Here is an 18655-nt window from a genome sequence, read left to right as displayed (position 1 = left end):
CCCCTAAATTATGTCCCACATACAGATCCCCTAAATTACGTCGCAAATACAGAACCCCTAAATTACGTCACAAATACAGAACCACATAAATTACGTCCCAATTACAGAACCCCCTAAATTACGACACAAATATAGAACCCCCTAAATTACGTCCCAAATACAGAACCACCTAAATTACGTCACAAATACAGATCCCCCGAAATTACGTCACAAATACAGAACCACTTAAATTACGTCAAAAATACAGAACCCCCTAAATTATGTCCCACATACAGATCCCCTAAATTACGTCCCAAATACAGAACCCCTAAATTACGTCACAAATACAGAACCACATAAATTACGTCCCAAATACAGAACCCCCTAAATTCGTCACAAATACAGAACCACCTAGATTACGTCACAAATACAGAACCACATAAATTACGTCCCAAATACAGAACCACCTAAATTACGTCACAAATACTCAACCACCTACATTACGTTACAAATACTCAACCACCTAGATTACGCCCCAAATACAGAACCCCTAAATTACGTCACAAATACAGAACCACCTAAATTACGTCCCAAATACAGAACCCCCTAAATTACGTCACAAATACAGAACCCCCTGAATTACGTCACAAATACTCGACCCCATGAATTCTGTTATTTCTTTATACATTTCTTATAAAACCAAATCTATTAATTTATGAAAATAAAAACAACTGTATTTATTTTGCCCAATATTTAAAAAATAATAATTACTACAGTTGTTATATTTGTTAAAACTATTTTTTAATAGTTTTTAAATATTTTGCACAATAATTTCCGTTATTTTATAAAGTAACCCAAATAATTTAGTTAATATTAATTAACCGTTTTACTATATTGTTCTGATATTAAACCATGACGTAACATTTGTGTCGTAAAAGACCCTTATTTCCGAAAGTTATTTGCTTGTCTGTCTGTTTGTCTGTCTGTCTGTCTAGCTATAAGCGTTAACACCTTTTGTCTTAGAGCTCCAAAACTCTGCACAATTGCAATTAATGAACCAAGTAAGCGAATTTCGATATTTATGTGCACTTTCCCAACATCATATGCTATTCATATATTTAAAAAATTTCTTGAATGCACAATATAAAATAAAGTAAATTAAACTCGACAATATAAAACTCTTTCATATTTTCAAATGGATCCACGTGTATTTAATTTTCTTTCGGCTCTGTGGGAATAAATTATTTACGTCAAGCAAATAATTCTGAACCTACAAACGCTTGACTTGACTACGGGGTTACGCCATAGGCTAAATTTTAATAACTTATAAAAGAAAAATAGAAATACGGATGGTAACCTCTTTTAATTAACAACAAATACGCGACCCGGTATGTTAACAAAACCCTCTTTTTAGTTTGAGGTTAAATGCGAAGTTTCGGTTCGCCGGCTCAAACGAAGAATCCGCGAATTTTATGCCCAACAAAGAATTTGGTTCGAAGAAGTTACAATAAACAAGGTGGTCAAGCCACAGTATACTTTGAAATACAAATTTTAAATCATTCCATTCTATTACAATACTAAGAATAGATACTAGAGTATTCTAAATTCAACCTAAAATCCTTATTTAATTTATTATTAAAAATTAATTTAGGAAATCCAGATTAGTTAAATTGGCAAAATATCGTATTTAGAAGGTTAAAAGATGGCAAAGAAGCTAAGTGAACTTCGATTCGAGACAAGGCTTAGTGACGATTTCGAGCCGAGTCTAGCTTAGTGAAAATCTCCGTTGTAAACCATGCTCGTTTAAATGAGAATCACCAGGGCGTAGACATTCCAACTGTTAACACTTGGTCCTAAGTGACAAAACCTAGCAACGGTTACATCATTCATTTCCGGGGTCTCTGAAACATTATTTTAAGGATAGGTTAGGGGAGTTTAGATTATTATATTACTAAAGTCATATCGTTTGTCTTTGCTTGAGAAGATTTTCAACCAATGAAAATTGGAATTCGTAGTTTCATTTGTGATTAGTTCTATTAGTAAAAGCCTAGAGAGGTGACGGAAGATTAAATCTAATATTACTTCCGCTCTAACGCCAACTAAAGTAATAACAAGATATTTAAATAGAAAACCAGCCACCCGACTTGCCAATCACTATCAGTCTATAACGTTCGAAAACCAAATTTTGTTTACGAAGTAAAAGATAGTTTTTTTGTTAATAAAAATGTTCAGAATAATAGATTGTAAAGAAAACAAGAAACGCGAAATTGCAATTAATTTTCGGGTACAAGGTCTTTCGTACCCCCCTCCCCAGATAGCGTATGTAGGAAGAGAAAAAAAAGAATATGCATCATCTAATTCTGATATGAGGCTAGGACGCGTTTCATTAACTCCGGATCCTTTCACTCAAAGATTTTGCGTCCAAATACGCAAAAAACAGGCGAGGCCGTAGGGCCGCTTCTACGCGGAGTTACCATCCGTGTCGGGTTTTCTTTAAGAAATCCGTTACCTGAAAAGAGATACTACCAACTACGGCTAAGTTGATACAATAAGCGTCTCTCTAGACGAAATTGGCCGTAACTCGTTGGTAGAATCAGCCCTTCGGGTAACTGATCTATACTTGGCCGCAGTCTGGAGGGGAAATGTTTTCGTGAAGGGATTTTATCCTAGAAAATTGAATCCTCAGAGAAACAGGAAGACGAGTAAAGAGCCGCGGGCTTTTACTTTTCAACCACTTCGACGGGTCAATTCAATTGGAAAGTTAGTCGTCCGAGAAAAACTTGTTGTAAAGATTTAATTTGTTACTCTGACTACTACAGGGACCTAGATTCTATTCAATGGCGAGCGTTCTTTTGTCGATGACGGTGTTACCGTTGATTCTTATCCGTTATTATCTGATAAACAATAATAAAAAGCTATTTTTACGTCTTATAAATAGGTTGTACGGAGGGTACCACATGCTGGAACGAGGTAGCGTGGCTCGGGCGCTGCAGGACTTGACCGGGGGAATTGCTCAAAGTTTTCATCTCCCCAAACACGACCATCACGTTTTGTTTCAAATGATAAACAGCGCCGTTCCTAGCTCCACTCTTCTGGCTGCTGGAATTGTCCTGGTACGATTTATTTCAATGATCTCAATGTCCACGAAACAGACTTCTGATTTGTGGTTTGAAACCTGGTTCACACGGGCGTCAATTTTGCGCTTTTCTCCAGTTCCCACTCAGTCAGAGGAAAACGCAGTAGTCATTCTAGTATACAAATCGTATGCCATCACGGCAATTTACTTAAAGGGAGTGTAATGTCCCCTATTTACGGTGGTTCGCCAAATTTCGCGTTTCTGCTACCATGTTAAACATAATCTTGGGCTAACTGGCTCGATTTACGTTAAAACATTTCGTAACGCGTGCTAGCAGACGATATTTCTATTTAGAATGTGCTTAATTTAGTGGGAAAATAACTTCTTGTATTCGTGTCGCAGCTCAATGAGTTCCAATATTGGCCACATTGACTTTTTCGGCGCTGATTAGTGGTTTGGTGTTTTCCAAAATTTTGTAGGTTATATTCCCTTAAAAAAATGGTCGTAGCGCGTTTCAGAAATTGACATTTCGTTTTTAGAATATACTCCCTTTAAGAAATCTGTAGAAATAACAGAAAATTATGTCAAATCTGTGGAAAATACAGAGAAATTGATAAATTAGTGAAAATCACGGAAAAACTGTGAAAAACCAGTTAAAATTAAAGAAAACTGTGATAATAGTCCTTTTTATAAACTAACGTGGCCGTCTTGTTGAAATGTTGCTCTTACGTCACAGTCTTTTACTTTCACAAGCCTACGAGCGCGCGCTACAGTCGCGAGGAATATAGGTTTTTCTAGCGCGCGTGCAAATCGCTCGTGCGATGAATATACTAATAAAGCGGTGTCTTGTGACGTAAGAGCATCATTTTAACAAGTTGGGCTAGACCACTTTTTATTTTAATATAAAATCAACTATTCAGTGAAATTCACATAAAAACTGAGAAATCAATGGTAATCACAGAACCTTTTTCGAAAATCAGTAAAAAGGTGTAAAAATATTTCCGAATGGCTACCCCCTCGCAAAACGGGGTAGACGCGTGCCCGTGTGAACCAGGCTAATGAAATCCCTCAGTAGTATCCGTTTGACCGCTGTGTTTACGTCCTTAGGAGAATAAGAAAATGAGCCGTCTGCCCAACGGACTGTTGACGAGGCACGCTTACAGCATTACCGGATTAGCGTGGGTAAGCCGTCCTATTTCCACAAACCAGTCTTTGGTTTGGACGGAAACCTTTTCTTTCATTCTTCCATCTTCATGGGCCGTCGGTCGCTATTCTCAGGGACTGACCCCTTTCGGTTTCGCGGCTACTTCGTCTTCTATATTTTCCTATTTCATCCGCATTACTTAAATAACATATTTTTATACGAATAAAAGGTCCGGAACCGGTTCGGTGAAATCCCCTTGATCCGACTGAGGAATCCGGCGGGAAAAGGAGAATGGAACGGCGCGTGGAGCGAGAGGTCCTGGGAGTGGGACTCCCTTCCGAGGAGGGACAAAGACTTGCTTAATTTGAGAGTCCGCAACGAAGGAGAGTTCTGGTAATGACGACATACATTCGAAATTGTTTCTCTATTTATATTTTGCGTCGAAGCTTTCTCTTCCTGGCGCGGGCCCTCCCACCGAAATTAAAACATTAGCATACCGTAATGGTTTTATTATGAAAATGGAGCTTACCGCGGATGTTATTGACCTTGGGGATTTCCTTACTTCCAAGTTCCTTTAGACTCGCTTTTATTTTGACTGGCTTTTGAAAGAGGCCTTATGGAAATGACGTTTCCCGTTTAGGATGTCCTTCGACGACTTCATGAAGAGCTTCACCCATTTGGACCTCCTTCATATCGGACCCGACGACTGGACCAGAGAGCCCGCTTTGCACAATAAACGACCTTGGAGGGCGGTTCTGGCCAAACGGAGATTTCGAAGGGGTTACAACGCCGGTGGTGGACCGAAGAATCCCGGTAACAACGGATTAAATTCGTTCGCACTAATAACCGTACTAATAAGAACGGTATTCGTGGTCTTCAGATTCGGTGCCGTCCAATCCTCAATTCCATATTCACATACCAAAGAGCAGTGCCAAGAAATGCCACATGGTAATCGCCGTCACGCAGCAGTACACCAATCAGCCCAACAATAAGAAACCGCAACTCTTTCCCATTGGTTTTATCATTTACGAAGTTGGTATCGTTCTCATTACCGCGTACCAGAATCGCGAGTACCTTACTGAAGTTACCAATTACTATTTGACTTAGGTTCCCGCGAACGTTTCTCGACTTAGTTTGGAATTCATTACCTCCAACCAACCATTAGACCTTACCGTCTTCACGCCGTCCAGGGAGACAGTTACATTCTTCACCCTTCCTCCGGGGGACTACGTTGTTCTTCCGTGTACCAAGGAAGCCAATTGCGAGACCGTCTTTCTCTTACGGATACTCATAGACGAACAGTGTAAAATATGGTACGCATTTAAGCGAAATAGTTGATTTTATAAAATGTCTTTACGCTTGCCCAACTTGTTGAAATGTTGCCCTGGAATAGTTCAGCCAATGCCTAAGAATGAGTTCATAAACTCTTTAGTGGGAGAGAAAACGGATCCACAGCTGAAGCGGGGAGGCAACATTTCAACAAGATGGCCAAGGTTATTTTATAAAAAGAACTATTCCGCCCATTATTGACCGATTCTTTCACAACGGCATTAGAGCCCCATGATTAAAGGGGAACGGCCAAGCTTTTCCAAATATGGCCTTATTTCCGTATCAAAAGATTAACAAGACGTTCAATATACTATAACACGTACCTTTTTTTGTCTTGAAAAAATAGCTTTTGGCCCAAAAAGTTGAAACGAAAAATAACGCCAGGTGTTTGGGTTTGAATTTTCGCCGCCATCTTAGGGGCTGCCGCCAGCGCCCCTAACCTCGTATGAGCGATTTGCGAACTATCCTTAAGGTCCAAACACACATACGGTTCGCGCGATGGCTATGTGTGCATCCACCTTAACTTTTAAAGTCGCGCGATTAAGCTTAAAGGCCCAAACACACATACGGTTCGCAAGCGATTTCGCCTGCGAATTTTCGCGCACGCGCCCATGCGCCATGACTTCCATTCTATTTAAGTCACGCGACGCGACGCGATTTGCTAGCGAAATTTCGCGCGCGAAGGCTATGTGTGCATCCGCCTTTAGTCTCTCATAACTGGAACGCGCCGCGCGTGCGAAACAATTTTTTTGCGTCTTCAGCAGCGCGCGCTTTTACGTTGTTTTTCTGTCTCACCGACTTCTCACCAGGTGTCGCGGTGGACGCGCGCTTTTCGATTTCCCGAAATTTCTTTATTTTATTAAAAATGAACCACTCAATATTTTTTTATGCGGTTTTCGCCATAAATTTTAGTTTTTAATGGGCTATAGGGCTATTTAACTGGTTAAAGCTTGACCGTTCTCCTTTAAATATACGAAAATTTACCAGACGCCGCAAACAGTCTTAAACGTAGGAGCGACAAACACTGCACCCCACACAAGGAGAACGCAACCCGTCAAAAGTCGTGGATTTTCTTGCGTACATTTTTCATTGGTTAGACGCTTTAGCGCCTGCTGCCGTCGGAAGAGGAAAGTTCGGAAATTGTCTTAACCCTTTCCGTAAAACTTTCAGTGTAAAGGCTCGTCCAATGAAATTTGTACACAACACTGCGTTAGCGTGTTTAAAGGCTAGCTGCGTTGTGTTTGTGTTTGTTTCTCGTAGCTTAAACGAGGAAGCTTTAGTATATTTAAAAACCAGGAATAATAAGTAATTTTTTCAAGTTTATCTTTTTGCCATGTTTCAATAATATCCGACGCATGCGCAGTTTGGCAGGCACGGACGGTACTTTGACGTCATACCTAAGCGTGACCTCTGTAAACAATAACGTCAGTTTAGGCTTTGTTGCTAAAAGAACCAAACCAATAGGTATTTTAAAGCCGATAGATGGCGCTGCGTTTATTACTTGATTATAATTTTCACGTAAAACATATCTTAAAATGTTGTTAGAAGCGAGGGGTCCGACTTACGTACACCCTAGAGAAAAATTATTTTAGAAATCTTAAGATCAACTTATTAGAAGTGGTTTTATTTAATAAATTAATAAATCTAGTTTAAATAGACGCCATCTAGTTTCAATTAAAGCGTAGAAATCGAACCTCTAAGGGCTTCTTTGTAAACGTTGGTTTCCCCGTACACAATTAGAGAATCGGTCGAGGGATTGAAAGTGAATTATAAATTGAAATGTAATAATTGAAAATGGTCCACAGGGAAGTCAACGAGGAAAATACTCTCTTCGAGGATGCGGTTTACGTCGGAAACGGAGACGTTGGAAACCTGAACGTGCGTAGATATAAAGTGGTCCAATTAAGCCTAGTTCCCACTTAGCGAAAAAAACAATTTTCGCGCTGAAAATTGACGCTCGCGAATAAAATTTGCAATTTTTTTCAAATTCGCCGATAAAGTCTCGTCTCCGCGGTATCTAGCGAATGTTCTATTTTTTGCCGTCCACACCTTGGCGATAAAAACTTCAGCCAATCAGAAAACGCGTTCCCTCGATCTCTTCCGCTCCCGTCCGTCACTTATTAAGCCTAGGTCTTTAGAAAAGCGGCTCAGCCAACTTGACCAAGATACTGAAGTAAAGATAATTATCTCACGAATAGAATCGTTGATTTATTTAAATTATCAACAGGGAACATCCATTTGGTTCATTTTGAGCTGATATTTGATGTTAGGCCTAAAACATAACTAAAAACCCGCACGAGTTGTTTTCAGCGTTTTTAAATTTTCGCGCTAAAGTGAGAACCACTTCTCCAGCGACCGAAAAAACGCGTCTTTTTTTATTGCGCGAAAATTTTATTCGTCTCGAAAATTCGCCAAGTGGGAACTTGCCTTATAAGGGTTTTCGTTTAATTAATTCCAAAACATGGAAACCTTTCCGTTTTGCAGAATACCCGTTTCGTTCTATCTAAAATTCTACAAAAGGTAATTAAGCTAGGTTTCCTTTCATCCGCCGCCATCTTAATCCCCCATTTTTAATTAGTTCATTTCGGTGGTGGTATTTGAGAGGTTAACCAAAGCGACGGCGGAACTTAGAAACGTCGGATGCTTAACCTCTCTATTGTTTCAAATGAGAAAAGTGGTTTTACCAAAGGAAGGAAAGGAGTCTTCGGGATGTCGGGGGTGGTTTCGGTGGTAAACCCGACTTTGGCGCCATCTAGGCAACCATCTCGGAAACTCTTAACTTACTAGTTCTTTTCCCTTCAACTTATCCGCGCCCTCTATCTCTCGAGGCGACAAAGGCTTCCCTATTCCCTTCTTAATCTTGTTCCTCTACTAGATTCGACGAAGCACTTTTCCGGAATAATTCCTCCTCTTTTCTTTAAATTAAATTCCGTTTTTCCTAAATTGACGGCCATTGTTCCATCGTAGGTCTGCTCGTCGCCGGATCCCTTCCAAATTCCGACGGAACTAGACGCTCGACTGTTGCTGAAGGTTTTGAAGTTATGCTGGCGACGTTAGTGGTTTCTACATCTTGATCGTCCCAATATCGTTTCATTTCACTTCATTTTATCTTTCAAATATTTTGCAGAACTGAAAATTTTATCCGAAAAACCGACTTTCGAGCTTTCGAGGTGTTTACTAATGTTGAAAGACGTATCCTTTCATGGGAAAATTCGAGCTTAGGCGATATTTTGGTTAAGCTGGTTATTCCGGTAACTGGTTTCTCGATATTTATCAACGGCTTACCGAAACTTACCGATAATTACCGATAACTTTCTACCGATAGTTACTGATAAATACCGATAGTTACTGATAAATACCGATAGTTTTCTATCGATAGTTTCCGATAAATATCGATAACTCTTTACCGATAGTTACCGATAAATACCGATAATTTTCTATCGATAGTTTCCAATAAATATCGATAATTTTTTACCGGTAAAGATATTTACCAATAAATATTGATAACATTCTAAATAGTTACCGATAAAAACAGATAATTTTCTATCGATAGTTTCCAATAAATATCGATAATTTTTACCGGTAAAGATATTTACCAATAAATATTGATAACATTCTAAATAGTTACCGATAAAAACAGATAATTTTCTATCGATAGTTTCCAATAAATATCGATAATTTTTACCGGTAAAGATATTTACCAATAAATATTGATAACATTCTAAATAGTTACCGATAAAAACAGATAATTTTCTATCGATAGTTTCCAATAAATATCGATAATTTTTACCGGTAAAGATATTTACCAATAAATATTGATAACATTCTAAATAGTTACCGATAAAAACAGATAATTTTCTATCGATAGTTTCCAATAAATATCGATAATTTTTACCGGTAAAGATATTTACCAATAAATATTGATAACATTCTAAATAGTTACCGATAAAAACAGATAATTTTCTACCGGTTGTACCGATATAAACCGAAAACGTTTTAAAGATAGTTATCAATAAATACCGATAATTACCAAAAACGCTATAACGATACTTACCGATATTAAACCCTTATATGAACCGATGAATTTAGCGTATTCATAATATGACATTTGAACTTAACTCGAAATAAAAATATAGCCCAGTATAGCGGGTAGAATATCTGCTCACGACCTTCAAGCACTCATGACGGTACTTCAAAGGTGGAAGGTAAAAACAAGCCATGCCCCGCAATTAATTATTCACAAATTAAATGAAACCCTTCTTGCAGACGATATTTATGAAATACGACCAGAGTCATAGCGGGAAAACCAGTAGCTACCACCTTCGATCTCTGTTTTGGGACGCAGGTATGCTTCTTCGCAATAAGCCACTTCGATATATAATGTCATAAGTTAATGATACCTCTAAGTACACAAATGGCTATGCTGCCTATGGCGGAAATGCTTGTCCAAATCGACCTATGTCTCTCCGTACTGCGTATCAAAGTAGCCTCAACATACACTTGGAACTGCCGAAGCTTACGTTTCTTTAATCCTGTTTGGTGCAAGGCTAGCTTGAACTTCCCCAAAAGAGGTAAATTTCGATATTCCCTTAGAAAATTCGTTCCCCCCGCAGAGGCAGAAAAACGTTTTTTTTGCTATTGGTTTATTTCTCTCATGTGACTGAAATTATAACGAATGAACTCTCTCCCTCTCCCTCTCCCCCTCCATCCCGCTTAGGCACCCCCACTAAGGTACGGCTAGTAAAAGTAGCCCCCCCCCAATATAGTTTCATTCTCGACCGCACAGCGGCGCTGGGTCAGAGATATTTTTCAAATCTTTCATTTTCGCGGGAATCGGAGGGACAAGATTTGACATCACATTTTCTGGACAAAGATTCCTCCTTGAAAGGGCTTATTTGTCTACTTAGAGGTATCATTAACTTATGATAATGTGCCACTTAGGAGCCACAAACACAAGGAGAACGCAGCTAGCGTTTAAACACGCTAACGCAGTGTTGTGTACAATTTTCATTGGACGAGCTTTTACGCTGAACGTTTTACCATGGTTTACGGAAAGGGGGAAGACAATTTTCGGAATTTCACCTTCCGACGGCAGCAGGCGCTAAAGCGTCTAACCAATACAAAATGGTACGCAAGAAAATACACGACTTTGGACGGGTTGCGTTCTCCTTGTGTGGGGTGCTGTGTTTTTTTGCTCCTAGCTGGCACTATCTACCGGACGACATCTACGTTAGTTTTTCAGTTTTGTAGAAACTGGGAAAAAAAGGAAATTTCATATTAATCGTTTGAACCCTTTTCTAACAGTAGATGGCACGTGAGTCACTACTAAGAAATTATATGTTTTTACACTTGGAATGCCTGACGATAGAAAGGGGCGTGTTCTAGAGCCGAGATTTTCGGCCAAGCCATGCTACGATAACATCAGCGCCAACTCGACATTAAGGCTTGGCTAGAATAGAAAAAGTTCACTTAACCTTATTTGTAAATACGTAAATGTATAAGCATAAGCCTACCACCCATAAGTTTGAATCGAAAGGCAGTGTTGGTTCAAGCTAACGACTGGCGAAAGTACAGCGCTAAATACACAAGGTGGCGGAAAAGAGAAACGTAACGCGTCCCGCAATGCATGATGCCAGCTGCTTTGGTAAGAGAGAGGTGCGTAGAGAGAGACAGGGGGAAGGAAGAAGCTTCAATTTATCTCTACCAGGTGCCGATACTATCGCCTGATTTTTTCTTTTTCGCCCGTCCAGTGGTGGTACAAAGGGCGCTATGCGCGTTTCAAACTTAGGGGTGATAGCAGTGGCGTAGCTGAGAACTCAGAGGCCCCCCCGCAAAAATCTCTATGAGGCCCCCCTTTTTAATTTTTTTATGGTTAGCGAGGGCCCCCCGAAGCTCGAGGCCCTCGTTGAAGCTCGAGGCCCCCCCCCCCGCAACGCCGGCCCTGCGGACCATCAGCTACGCCACTGGGTGATAGGCTTATGGTATAAGTAAATTATCCAAGAACTCCAAGAGCCTTAGACATTTAGAGTGTATACGAGTATAATTTCCCGGTAATATCAAAGTGGTGTATTTAAATTCTTGTCATATCAGATTTCTAAATTTTTATTTTCCCGCGCAGGCATTAGTACGAGTAACAAAGTGTTGGAATGTCTCGTCATTCGTTACGTGAAGATCAGCAGTATTAAAATGGAGGATTTCTTCCTGGCCCTTGTTAAACTCAACTTAGCGCACGGTGCGTGAGAACCCCGGCAGATGCTCCGGAAGGAAGCTGATGCGAGAATCATTTACTGACAACTTTCTTTTCTTTCAGAGCGGTACAGAGCCGCCGAAAAAAAGATGAAAGAAAATAGATTATCCCTAGAAGAGGTAGGATTCCCTGACCCCCCTCCGCTCAGGCTAGACTGAATTATAATAAGGCTCAATTTAGGCACATTCGTAGCATACGTATCGTTAGGATGCGATACACTCATTTTCCTAAATGAAACCTTGTAATATATGACCATAAGTAACGTAATAACATTAAGTATGACACTTCCTTTCGCTTTAATACTAATTTTCTAACCGAACCTTTTTTCGGCACTGATACTCTCTTCACGCTGTGACTTGGACTCGCGACTTACCGTTTTGGATGACTACTTTTTGATAAACATCGGAGAGCACGTTCTGGAGTCGCGAGGGGTTTTGGCTCTGTTTCGAAGCCCGCGTGCGAATCATGCGCGATAAAAAACATGAGCTCGTGGCGCCGAGAAAAACTTTTTTAATTTTTATCATTTTAGCCTAATATTCCGCCTATCTATCGGAAACCAGATATTTCGGCTTAGCGGAAGTCTCGCATATTTTAGACACGTGCTGAGAAAACATCTTGATTACGCAATAATTATGAAAATCAGTTTGGTTGTAAATCTCGTTAATTGTACTTATCGTTATTATGTTACTTATGATATGACGTAAATTAAGTTACTTCCAACTCCGAGACGAGAAACGCGTCATCGACTTTATTTATGGGAAGTTAATGAAGTGGATTTCGTCGCCTGGAAGCAAAATCCACGTAACTTTATACGCGAGTCTTAAAAATATATGTGGTTTTGGCTTTCAGGCGACGACTTTGATAACACGTTTCTCTCTTTGATACGTAGTTTAGCTCGTGCCTGGCGATCACGAGATTTTGTTTCCATGGTAACCTTTTTCCATAAAAACAATTAAAATATAAAAAGTGTAAAAGGTTTTTATCTGCTTAAGCTTTTTAGTACTTTATTGGCACGCGCGTTTCGCACGTGGATTTCAAATTTCAAAATCTTTATCGACTCCAGCGCGTGCTAGTGACGTGTCAGACGTGGGAAAACATTTACACGTGACCTCCCGTATTTTATAAAAACACCTATTGTATGTTCCGTAGAAAACAATGAATTTCTATGGTCATGTTATGCTTATGAGTAAATAAGATGCGCGTTAAAATATTAATTTAATTTTTTATTTATTTTCAGATTATATTAATGACGATATATTCTTAGCAAAATTAATGAATTATCTTCACGTTGATTTATAAAATTCAACCATCATTTTTTTCAAAATCATTTTCCCTTTTTTTAAGTTATTAGTGTTTTTGTTGTAAATATGTATCCCCGTAAAATAGCTAAAAATATAAACTAATATTAAGGTTTTAAATTTTACCATGTGGTCTGATTTCTAATTTTTAAGTGGTTTTCACATTTAGGAACAGTAGGTTAAAGCTTGGATTAATAATAGTGTTAATGGTAGTATAAAATTTCACATTTCTGCGACCAGGTTTAACAGATGAGTGGGGTAGCTGGAGCTAGTTACGTTTAAAAAAAGTTGCGGCGGGAATTAGGAGACAACTCTTTCATTATGAATATAATTAGGTTCCATATTTATGGTGGATAAACGAATTTATATAACTGAGGCTAGTTATGTTAAAACAATCGACAGCCAGTGTTTAGCATACTATTTATCATTTAAAATATAATTTAGTTTCATATTCAGTGGCGTAGCTGATGGTCCGCAGGGCCCGCGGTGCGGGGGGGCCTCTAGCTTCAGGGGGGGCCTCGAGCTTCGGGGAGGGGGGGGGGCGCTAACCATAAAAAAATTAAAAAGGGGGCCTCATAGAGATTTTTGCGGGGGGGCCTCTGAGTTCTCAGCTACGCCACTGTTCATATTTATGGTAGATAGAGGAATTTCAGGTAAACAGAAGCGTGGGGTAGCTGGCGCTAGTTACGTTAAAAAACAAGTTGCTGCGAGTGCTAACAGACGACTTTTCTATTTAGAATATACTACCTTTAAATTGAATATAACCTGCAAAGCAATCTTCATGGAAGACCCCTTCAATTTTTCCAATTACCCTTTACAGTGGCGCCAAACATTTCTAAAGCCAAATGCAAGAGCGGTCAGAGCTGCAAACGTTGGTGTTCCACACTAAATACCGGTGATTATATTCCCTTTAATAAAACTAGAAAATATAAAACGTTAAGGGTTTATATCAGTAACTTAAGTACTCTGTTATAAGTTACATTTTGGTGGCGTCGAATGAGAATTTTTTTTAGATGGATCAAAAATTCTACAATATCTTAGAGTTAAAAAAATCGTGAAAAATAATTAGAATATTTGCGTTTCTTTTAATATCTCTTACAAGACTATTTGGCATTTTTTGTTGATAAAAAAATATACGCGAGTGTAGCGAATTCTTTTTAAAAAAATGTCTTCTATTTGTGAAAAATATGGGCGGCTGCGGTTTGAAGAAAAGGCGGAAGAGTGGAGATTGAAAGTATCTCCGATTTCTTTTTATAAGAATTTGTAAATACGATTGGCGTGTTTCTCTTTGAAGTGATTCAAAAGATTCTCCACTCGAATATTTTGCAGGCGCTGGTTCTCGAGGACCAAGAAGGCCGAATTAGTGGCTCCGTCTTCGAGGGCGTTTCTCTCGAAGAAATCTTTCACCTTGGCGGCCAGAGGTCCGGCGCGGTTGGTTTCGGGGGAAAGGGTGACGACGGTGCGGAGCAGTTGGAAAGATTCGTAGAAGGCCTCTCGAAAGGGGACCAAGTGTTTGACCATATCTTCGATCGCTCCCGGGTTCTCGCCTTTCCCTTTCTGGCGCTCCAAAAACCTTTGAAGTTGTTTGAGTTCGTTTTGCAAATCAGATTCATTAGCGTTGTACCACTCCGCCACGCTCTCCATCATCGAGTAGTTCAGGAAATTCACGCTTCGAGGATTAAAAGAGTCCACCGCGTGGATTAACGATCGCGTCTCTTCGTTGTATTTCAGATTCAACTCCGACAGCACGCAATCGATGTACATATTGTAGATAGCTTCTCGACTACGGACGGAGCTCTCTTTGGGTTGGCGCTCGCCGACGCTGGCGACCTCTAACCGCGCCTTTTCGAAGGCTTTGTTTTTAATCGCGACTAATTCCTCGGCCTCCTCCATTAGTTTCTGGAAAGCGTCTTCGGTCTTGAGGCCGATTAAGGTGGAATTGGCCGCGTTTAAAAGTTCGAATACGTTGCTCAAATCTTTACCCTCGTCCGCTAAGTAATCGGACAGGAAAAAGATTTGATCGTACACTTTGCAAGTTAGCACCAGACAGAATATAAAGTCCAGATTCATAAGGCTTAGCGCTGAACGCGCCTCTACGCATCTGTTCTCCAAGGACGGGTTTCTGGCGATTTCGGTTAAGGCCTCGACGACGGCTCCGTAACGGGACTTTAACGAGACGCAAGCGTAGGTGAGGTTCTGGTTCCCCGCGTCCCGTTGCTCCGGCGATAACGATTTGGGCTCGTCGTCCGGATAGTGACTTAGTTGGTATTGTTCCAAGAGGTTCTTCGCTAAGGAACACGACTCGAAGAATGTCGCGATTTTTTTCACAAGAGGCAGACAGAAGTTGAAGGAATGTACTTTTCGCGCGGCTTCTATTAGCAAACCGTCGATGTTACGGTAACCGGAATGGTAGTTTAAGGCTTGGGGCGCCAACAGAGATATCATATCGGGCAGTCGAGGGAGGTAGTTGGTCAGGGAAGGCGCGTGGTCGTACGTTTGACCGATACAGTTTTCTAATTCCAACCCGCCCTCGCCGACGACGTCCGATAGATACCGAATCACTTCGTCCTCCGTGAGAGCGGACTGTCGCGATTGGTAGCCGAGGAAGGATTCCGCGACCGAATCTTCTTGGAAAAATCGGATGGCATACGCCAGGACGGGAACGTCGTTTCGGTCTTCGCATTCCACGAACACGATGGCGAATTTTTTGTCTTTAATACTGCTGAAAAGGTCTAATTTGACTACGGTGGTCATGCAGTCGATCAGTTCGATTAGGACGGATTCGTTGACCCCGGTTCTGTGCAGTTTGTAGACCGTTTCGTCCACTTTAGCAATGAGGGACACCAGTCCCTTGAAGTAGTTAATTTGGTCGTTGAAGAAGTCGTCGTTGGCGTAGACTCTGTCCGTGGCGGTGCCGTAACGAATGGCCTCCACCATGGCCTTCAGGAAGCGACAGTTGTCCTCCACTCTCTTCTTGGGTTCCGTTTGTTTGTTCCACATGATCGGGGTGGCCGACGCTCTCTTCCATACCGACACTTCGGTGTTGGGAATGGGTGGAGCCGTAGACTGCGCTATGACCATTTGTAGTTGGGGATTATACTGGTTGAAGGCCATCCACCTTTCGAAAGCCCGCTGGTGGAATTCGCTGCGGTCATGTTGTCGCAAACCGGACTTTCCTTCCATGGCCCGTTTCCAGTTCCGGAACCCGACCGTCGTGAAGGCGGAACCCTTGGCGTTCTGTCCCGGCATGGCGAAGAAACGACAAGCGAAACAGAAGGCAGCGTCCACTTCGAAACTGTACTCCAGCCAGGTGTAGCGCAAGTACCATTCCTGCTTGAAGGCGCGAGAATCTTTTCCGAACGAACGCGAGGGAAATACGACATTCGTGGGTTGGCAAGGCCCGTGGTACACGCTTTGAGATACATCCGGAGGACCTGCAAATTAAGTTGAAGTCAGAACCGTGTTTCAATGTATCTTCTACATTAATATTAAATTATTATTTTGATGTTACGATCGTTGAGTAAATAGGCTAAACACATCGCGTCTGAACGTATCAGTGCCGTATTAAAGGGGGTTTACGTCTCGAATTCTCCCCCCCCCCCCCAATTGGGCGTTGCTTTGACTGCATTAAATTTTCACCCCCCCCCCGAAATATTACCTCACCCTTGACCCCGCCACTGGTACGTAAGCACGTGGCATTTGCAACGGGAATGGAATGCTACACGTTCACGTTCAGGCTCGAGGTGCTTAATATCTAATAACAGGAATCCATAACGCTACTTGGAATGAGTATCTCCCCATATCCCCTGTGGTATTTTGTGGCGGAACATTGTGGGAGGGGCTAAAACGCTTATACTGCCTTAAATGACGTCAAATTCAGTGACAAACAAAGGCTTATAAGCTCCGCCTACTATGTTCCGCCACAACGGCGGGGAATTGAAGCCGTTATTCATTCCAAGTAGCGTTATGGATTCCTGCTAATAAACATAGTCGCTTTGACTTATCCAATAGCCTCCCTTCGTATACGGAGAATTCCTATATAAATACGCGGTTAAATCGTCGCGAAGCTCACGCGTTGTTTATGTAAATCGCTCAAAGTCAAATGTTATTACAATTTGAAGAAGCAATCCGCCTAAAGACCGCGCTGCTATTATACTTCCCCTTCAAAATCTCGCGCTTAGGTCGTTCTTCATTATCCAAGCTTATATAATGGCAGGAAGACAAATAAACCATCTACTTAATTTATTATTATACATATAAGAAACTTGTTAGGAAGAAACTATAATAAAATCTTCTCGCTTTTCCTTAGTTTCCCGTCACATTTTTTTTATCATTAACGCGTTTCTCTCTCTCTCTCTCTCGCTCTGGGAATAGAACAGCGAGCGCCCTCTAGGAACTATTTAGCGCTCGGGGGAGATTTTGTTTTTCGTCCAAAACGCGAAAGTAGGACGAAAGTAGCATCGTTTATAGCCCCGCGCCAAAACGATAAACGAAATAAAGGTGTTTTCTTAGCCATCCGCGGTTCGAGGATGGAATTACCTGGTGGAGGTTCTTTATTGTTAGCGTAGTAGTCGTATAATTCGGGACTCAGAACGGATATGGCTTCTACGCCCTCTTCCGCTTTGAGACAGGCTTCCTTGGTCGAAGCGGGCGCGTCAGTGTCGGCGGAGACTTCGTAGCACGCGGTCGCCTGTTCGTCGCAAACGTTATTATTCGCGGCCGCCCTAGCTCCCAATCGAGCCAAAGCCAGCGCTTCCGCAGAGGACGAACCGGCTTGATTCGTGATCGTCAGGTATTGGTTTTCGAAAACGACGTACCCGCTCTGTTGTTGTAGCTGCTGCTTCGAACCGTGATGGCTTCTTTTCTTGGCTTTACCACCGGACGACGTCGACGAACGAGCCCGTTTCAAATTGATTTCCATTTTTAGAACATAACCGCTAAAACGTGTATTGAGACGCGAAATTTCGGGGTAGTTTTCATTCTACAATCTACAGCCCGAATTGTAAACTTTTTCGGCTGGGTACCCTCGCGTCCCGTCCGCGCCGCCAGTGGGGAAGGTGGTTTTTGTTGGGCGGCAGGAAGTCTGTTTCTGGTGCGCCTCACTCAGTGGGCGTCGGCCTACCCTCGACTACGCGTCTCTCCCCTGCCACGGAAAAATGCGCTCGTCTACGTAACTCCCCGTTTCGCCAAAAACGTGAATAGTATACCAGTGTACTATAATAACGCGTACGCTATCCGCGGGTGGGCTGAGAATGATACGGCCGCCCCCTCCGTGGCCCCCTCTCTTCGCCCACCCGCGAGCTGCCGTGGGGAAATGGTTTGGCCCACCACGCTTAAAGATACGCGGGTCCGATAGAGAGCGAGCGCGTACCCCTACCTACAGTCATCGCCCTCCCGTTTGCCCCCTTTACGGACGCCTATAAACAGGCTCTCGCTAATCATCCGCGACTGCGGGCTGCGGCGAAGGCAGGGCTCGGCCGCGATTCAAATTTTGACGGGGGGGACCAGTAATACGACCTTTGGGACAAATATTCTTTACGATTCCCAAAGGTTACTCTTTCGCGTGTCTCCGAAGAAATTTG

At 41.7% G+C, this 18655-nt stretch overlaps 2 protein-coding genes across 6 annotated transcripts in view; one reads left to right on the top strand and one right to left on the bottom strand.

The window, feature by feature from the left end:
• The window catches only part of LOC149928504 (calpain-11-like), a 74621-nt gene extending 61469 nt beyond the window's left edge, over nucleotides 1-13152 (top strand). For 4 of the 5 annotated variants that reach the window (XM_090159594.1, XM_090159593.1, XM_090159592.1 and 1 more), the window contains 15 exons: nucleotides 2918-3092; nucleotides 4163-4237; nucleotides 4429-4592; nucleotides 4840-5012; nucleotides 5080-5231; nucleotides 5307-5512; nucleotides 7334-7406; nucleotides 8013-8048; nucleotides 8496-8580; nucleotides 8656-8720; nucleotides 9665-9733; nucleotides 9795-9873; nucleotides 11647-11760; nucleotides 11839-11894; nucleotides 13013-13152. In XM_090159594.1, coding sequence (XP_090015720.1) covers nucleotides 2918-3092; nucleotides 4163-4237; nucleotides 4429-4592; nucleotides 4840-5012; nucleotides 5080-5231; nucleotides 5307-5512; nucleotides 7334-7406; nucleotides 8013-8048; nucleotides 8496-8580; nucleotides 8656-8720; nucleotides 9665-9733; nucleotides 9795-9873; nucleotides 11647-11760; nucleotides 11839-11894; nucleotides 13013-13039 — 1549 coding nt within the window. In that variant the 3' untranslated portion in view covers nucleotides 13040-13152. The remainder of the gene's footprint in view (nucleotides 1-2917; nucleotides 3093-4162; nucleotides 4238-4428; nucleotides 4593-4839; nucleotides 5013-5079; nucleotides 5232-5306; nucleotides 5513-7333; nucleotides 7407-8012; nucleotides 8049-8495; nucleotides 8581-8655; nucleotides 8721-9664; nucleotides 9734-9794; nucleotides 9874-11646; nucleotides 11761-11838; nucleotides 11895-13012) is intronic. The other variant, XM_090159595.1, reaches the window with a different exon arrangement.
• A 1037-nt stretch (nucleotides 13153-14189) lies between these two features.
• LOC149928503 (uncharacterized) lies at nucleotides 14190-18277 on the bottom strand. Its single transcript, XM_090158381.1, has 2 exons — nucleotides 17613-18277; nucleotides 14190-16507 (listed from the first exon to the last, which is right to left on the bottom strand). Exons 1-2 carry the CDS (start codon nucleotides 17992-17994, stop codon nucleotides 14325-14327), a joined length of 2565 nt encoding a protein of 854 aa, XP_090014507.1. The 5' UTR covers nucleotides 17995-18277; the 3' UTR covers nucleotides 14190-14324.
• Between the last annotated feature and the right edge of the window lie 378 nt (nucleotides 18278-18655).

This window comes from Leiobunum rupestre, chromosome 9, assembly GCF_980474605.1.
Source record: "Leiobunum rupestre chromosome 9, qqLeiRupe1.1.hap1, whole genome shotgun sequence".
In the NCBI taxonomy this organism is placed as follows: domain Eukaryota; kingdom Metazoa; phylum Arthropoda; class Arachnida; order Opiliones; family Sclerosomatidae; genus Leiobunum; species Leiobunum rupestre.
The sequence above is the reverse complement of the archived record's forward strand: the minus strand, read 5'-3'. Positions and strand labels throughout refer to the sequence as shown.

Excerpts from the sequence above, each read along its gene's own strand:
- LOC149928503 (XM_090158381.1), bottom strand. The coding sequence starts at position 17,994 with ATGGAAATCAATTTGAAACGGGCTCGTTCGTCGACGTCGTCCGGTGGT. Across the intron at positions 16,508-17,612 it reads CAATAAAGAACCTCCACCAG|GTCCTCCGGATGTATCTCAA; the intron begins GTAATTCCATCC and ends CTTAATTTGCAG.